At 56.1% G+C, this 5758-nt stretch overlaps 1 protein-coding gene across 1 annotated transcript; it reads left to right on the top strand.

Annotated features, from left to right (window-relative positions):
• Nucleotides 1-464: 464 nt before the first annotated feature.
• ID3 (inhibitor of DNA binding 3) lies at nt 465-2089 on the top strand. The gene is made up of 3 exons (XM_058819795.1): nt 465-1034; nt 1234-1305; nt 1770-2089. Exons 1-2 carry the CDS (start codon nt 714-716, stop codon nt 1288-1290), a joined length of 378 nt encoding a protein of 125 aa, XP_058675778.1. The 5' UTR covers nt 465-713; the 3' UTR covers nt 1291-1305; nt 1770-2089.
• Nucleotides 2090-5758: the final 3669 nt, after the last annotated feature.

Genomic DNA, 5758 nt, shown 5'->3' with positions numbered 1-5758 from the left:
AATTCCTGACGCCAGAAAGTCTGGAGGTCAGATGAGAAGCGGATTGAGGAAAAGGGCGGCACTAATTTCCTTAAAACAGGGAGGTTGGGAGGTGGGAAACCCCATCGTCCTGTCTAAAAATAGGGGCAATTCACTGGGAAGGGGAGTGGGACAGTTTCGGGGTGCTAGGGTTTTGAAGGGGTTAGGGGGGGATGGATAATCCCCAAGAGGTTTGGCGGGTCTGGCCATGGGGAGGGGGACCTGCGTGGTCGTGTCATCCCCCGTCGGGCCACCAAGGGTCAATCTGGGGTGCTGGGGGGGGACCGGGGGGGTGAGGTAGAGGGGTTTAAGACTTCATTTATGTGTAGGGGTGGAGCTTCATTGACCCTCGGAGGCGGGGTTTAGGGCATCGTTAACATAAAAGGGAAGAGATTAATGGTTATTTTACATAAAAGGGGGTTGTGTTGATCAAAATTTGCATGTGGTGGGCGCGGTCAAGCGGCGCTGCCTATATAATGACGGCGCGCGCCCGTCCCGTTTTCCCCGACCCTCTCCGATCACCAGCGAAGTACGAAAGTTGGGGGTCCAGGGGGTGAGAGTCAAAGCTCTCAGAGCCTCCCCTCTTTGGCGGTCTGGTGCTCGAAGGTCCCAGCAAAACCCCCGCTGCCGCGACAGCCCCTGAGGCTCCTAGGCATCCTCCCGTCCTGCATCTCCAGACCTGCTCTGAGCCCACCATGAAAGCCATCAGCCCGGTGCGATCCGTCCGGAGCTGCTACGAGGCTGTTTGCTGCCTCTCGGAGCAGAGTTTAGCCATCGCCCGGGGCAGCCACAACAAGAGCCCGGCCTTGGAAGAGCCCATGAACTTGCTCTACGATATGAACGACTGCTATTCCAAATTGCGGGAGCTGGTGCCGGGCATCCCTCAAGGCACCAAGGTGAGCCAGGTGGAGATCCTGCAGCACGTCATAGACTACATCTTCGACCTCCAAATTGTGCTGGAGGAGGGGTCCAAGGGCCGTGACCCCTCCTCCGAGGCCACCCTATTTTCCCTTAAGGTAAGGGTCGCTTCGGACTAGGGGCTAGGTGTGTCGATTTGGGGAGAGAGGATCTGTTAGGTTGGAGGTGATAACAAGTCGGGACAGGGGTGCTGCTGGGTCCCCGAGTGTGTTGGTGGGGAATGGGGAGGAGTGGGTGGGGAGGAGTGGGGACCACCCGCTGCCGGGGTAATCTTAAACCCGTCCCTTTTCTCTCCAGGCGGCTGAACTCGCCTCAGAACTCCGCACCAAAGACGAGAGAAGTTTGTGTCACTAACGCCACCTCCACCAGGTGAGTGTCGCCTCCGATCACCACGGCCACCATCATCCGCAGCCCAGTCCCCCCCTCCCCATGTGCCCACAGCCCAGGTGGCGTCCTGGGGCCTCCTCCCGCCCCCAACATCAAAATCCCCAGCGGGCCAAACCCCAGCAACCCATGCTCCCCTCTCCCTAATTTCCCCTCGCCCCAGTTTTTCACCACGCGCACCCCACCACCGATACCGATCCAAATAATGCAGACCAGTGCTCCCCCTTTCTGCACTCCCCCCCAAGTCTGCCACCTGAACTCCAGCACCAACCCACCCCCAGCATTCCCAGCCGGGAGCCAGATACAGTCCCCGAGGAACTTGGTTTCCTGGCTCCCACCCTCTCTTCCCAAATTTCCATCCCCAACTCCACTTACCACCGCACTAATTACCACTATTATTTTTTTCTCCTCCCTCCCCCTCTGTTCTCTCACCTCCCTGTGCCAATTAGCAAACAGGCAGCGAGTGTCGGTTCCTGGTTCGTTATCAGCCGGAGGTAAATAGCAGCTTCCTCCGTGGCGCCGGGCTGTCTGCGACCTACCGGCCCCGGCATCGCCTCCCCCGGGCCCGGGCACCGCGAGTGGGGAGCGGCTGGTTCCGACCCCCCCAGCCTTCCACCGCCAGCATCCCACCCACGGAGCTCAGCATCCCAGTTTGGGACCCGAATTCCCATGAGATATTTTTAATGATGGACTGATGATGAAGCGGAGGTTGTCTGTATATTTTTGGATTATAGCAGCGAGTCCTTTTTTTTAAAGGTGTTTAATGGGATGGCGGGGTGGGGATTAGGGGGCTTTGGGGAGGGGGGAACAAACATCCTTGAGTATGAACTAAACTGTCTGGGGCTGTGGCCTCGTGTATTGTGGAGCTCTATACTAGAGTATAACTTTTTCTACCTTTTGTGCAGGAAGGTGATTTTCTGCGAATATGCCTTGTACTTGCTTTATAAACTTTTTATAAAAGTTATCATTTTTGCATAATAAAAAACAGATAATTTTGATTGGTTTTTCTCCTTCATCGCTGGGATGGAAGGAGCTGGGGTGTACCTCTGGGTGGGAAAACCCCCTGGGGGGTGGGAGCCTACCAAACTTTGATGGGAACTTCTAGGGTTACAGTAGGAATTTCTATAATTGTGTAATAGCATTGAAATGTCAGCTCAGGTATGGGAGGAATTAACCCTGGGCTGCTCGTTCCTGGCCGAGGTGGCTGCCAGCTAGTTTGTGTGCCGCTGTGCTTACCTGATACTGAAAGAGTGAAGACGGTGCTGCAGCCCCGGGGACCATCTAGAAGTGTAGCTGGAGCCCTGGGAAGGAGGGAAAAATACGCTTTTTTTCCACTTTTAGCCATGTGAAAATAGGCTGATAGGTGCTATGATACTGGATTTGAGCTTCGATTGGGCTGGAAGGGGTGATGTTGCTCCCCCAGGATATACCCCATATGGGTAGAGGAGTTTTTGGACTGCTTTTGCTGCCCCAGGTAGTATTGAGAGAGCAGCCCCTGCCTGGCCCGATCTTCTCGCGTCAACACTACAGGGAAGAGGTGTTTGGAGCAAAAATGCTTTTCCCTCTCCTTGGGTAATGCTGTGGTTTCCCTTTGGCCCGGGAGCAGAACAGATGTGACCCCGGCCTGGCTCAGCTGTGGAGCTGGATCATGCTCCCTGGGGAAGGTGTTGGCCTGCCCAGGATGAAGTTAAATTGACTTCACCCCCACCTGTAGCACCATCATCTTTATTCCCTATGCTGGGCTCTGGTTTTGCTGCTGTGGGCTTAGCCAGGCATGATGTGGATCCTGCCCCCTGGCATTGGGGTGTCCCCAGGGTGCTCCAGCGTCCAGGGGTACATCATGGGAAGAGGAGAAGGGAGAAGACACAAGGGTCTCGGAGCACAGAGTGATACAAAGCTTTGCCCTAACACACTGGCTTCAGACTCTACCCAATGGAAGAACAGGAGCTTGGGGTGCAGCAGGCACCTGCCAAATGCTCCTTGTCCATGGGCATTTCCACAGAGAAAAGCAGCACGTGGAGCTTCCAAAAAGCACCACCTGGTCCAACTGGATCACCAGCCCCTGGGAACTTTCCTCCCTCCTCCCAGCTTGATGTCCCCAGGCTCCCCAGGGATGGTATCCTCCTGCACCTCTGGATGGGGTAGGATGCAGTGACATGGGCTGTCCGGGCATGGTGAGAGGCAGGTGAAGGTGTCCATCCAGAAACCACTGCATCTGGGAACAGAACTGCTGTTATGCTCACAGTGAAAAAATTAGCTTTTGCTATCTCCACTGGTTTTTGGCTCTGGAGGAAAAGGCAAGGGGTGGGTTAGGGGCGAGTGTCTCCACATTCACCTGGGTGTCATGGTCGTCCAGCTGTGCCAGTGCTGATGTGCCAAAGAGATTTAAGTGGGATGGGTGGGAAAAGCATCCTGGGCATGAGCCAGGGGCAGGGATGAGTCTTGGTACCTGGAAGGTGGAGCTTCTTGCAGCCTGAGCACTCCATCCCAGGTCCTAATGGGTCCCTCATCAGAGATGATGGTGGTGGAAATCCTGGACTTGTGGGAGCATTAGTGAGCCTACTTTGGGGCAGAAGTTACTTAGAGAAGTGGGGCTAGGATAGGGTGGGAGAAACCAGTCCTGCTGGGGCCTTTTGGATGGAAATGACACTGGGGAGGTGGAGGGGGACTGCAGCCCTTGGCGACTGGAGGTGGCCCCTGCCCCTATCCCCTCTCAGGCATCAGGGCAGGGGATTCCCGAGGTCAGGGGCTGTGGGGGTTCGGCTCTAGCTCCCAAGAAGCCTCCCAGGACCGCTACCTCCTCCCCCGTGGTGGATGGATCCCGGCGCTTTGCCCGGAACAGCTACCCCGGCATTCCCAGACTCTGGCACAAGCCGTGTTCAGACCCCACTAGTTCCCTGGACTGGGCTGTCAGTGTCCAGTGCTTTCTTTGAAACGCCTCTTAAAAAAAAAAAAAAAATAGGACCCCCCCCCCCCCCAACTAAAAATAACTGCTGGGACTGGGATTTACCTCAGGGGGTTTGATGGGATGATTTACCCCGTGGGGCAGATGGGATTTACCTCGGGGAGAAGATTTACCCCATGGAGCAGATTTATCTTGGCTGTTGTGGGATGCCGATGCTTTCCTGGAAAACCTTGATTAAAAAAAAAAAAAAATTAAGTAAAGAAAACGGGAAAAACACGCAGCTAAAAATAGCCGCAAGGGCCGAGATTCACCTCGGGGAGAACAGCTGGAACGAGAAAAATGCTCCTGGCCGAGTAAGCCCGGCGTTACTTTTACCACCCCAACTACTGCAGGGGTGGAGAAAATAGGGTGAAGAGGGCAAAAACTAATACCGGGGGGGGTGAGTGGTGAAGGTCGAGCGCGGCCCCGCCGCGGTGCCGGTGGCCCGTGATCCGGCTCGTTCGCCTCTTGGCAAGCGACGGAGTCTGATGCAATCGCTGCGCTGACGGAGGCGGCGGTTCCCACCTGTATTTGCCATTGTGTGCCCGGAGCTGTTTGCAGGTGTTTGCTGGCGCCGCGCTGTCTGAGCCGCACTTCCCTCCTCCTCCTTCTCCTCCTCCTCCCGCTGCTGCCCCGGCCAAGGCCTGGCCCCGCGGCCCCCCCGCCCGGCTCCGCGCCAGCCGCGCTGACACAGATGCTGCGCGCACACTCGTGACCTTGGCCAGGCGCGCTCACGCGGGGAGGGGGGTTCTGGCCGCTGAGCGCGGGTGTGCACACGCACGTGTCTACTCACATACACTCACTGACACGTGTGGCATGAGCATATTCACATGTGTGTCCATGTATGCACACATGACTGTGCATTTGCACACACCTGTGTGCACTTACACACGTGTTTACGAACACTGACACGCATGTGTAAGTGCACGTCACACGGGCAGATGTGCTTATGTGACTGTGTTCAGTTACACACAGCTATGTGCACTCACACATGTGTATTCAGATGCTGACACGTGTCCAGGCACACTCACACGCATGCATGCATTTACATCCATGCCCATAAATACTTACAATATGCCTACGGGCATTGACGTCTGTGCACACTTAAAATACAGGCACACTTATGTGGTGCATGTATGCATACGTGAGTGCACTTACACACGTGCCTACACACGTGTGCATGTATGCACAGGAGGGCTCATCCTGCAAACCAACCTGCGTAGGGGCTCAGCACCCCCTTGGTTGGACCTCCCAGTGATGCTGTGGAATTAGAGGAAGCTGTTCCCGCTCCCTCCCCACCCCGATGGAGACCATCCTCCGTCGTGGTAGCCAACCCGCTTATTCCTGTCAGCCCTGGTCTTCCCTCTCCCACAGGTGACATCAGGGCTTTGTCCCACGGTGGGACTGAGGCTTCACGCATGTCCCAAAATCTGTCGGGGACGAGGGAGGGTGGATCCGCAACGGCGCGGGCCCCGCAGCCGTGACTCGCTGCTG

The sequence above is a fragment of the Ammospiza caudacuta genome, chromosome 25, assembly GCF_027887145.1.
Source record: "Ammospiza caudacuta isolate bAmmCau1 chromosome 25, bAmmCau1.pri, whole genome shotgun sequence".
In the NCBI taxonomy this organism is placed as follows: domain Eukaryota; kingdom Metazoa; phylum Chordata; class Aves; order Passeriformes; family Passerellidae; genus Ammospiza; species Ammospiza caudacuta.
The sequence above is the reverse complement of the archived record's forward strand: the minus strand, read 5'-3'. Positions and strand labels throughout refer to the sequence as shown.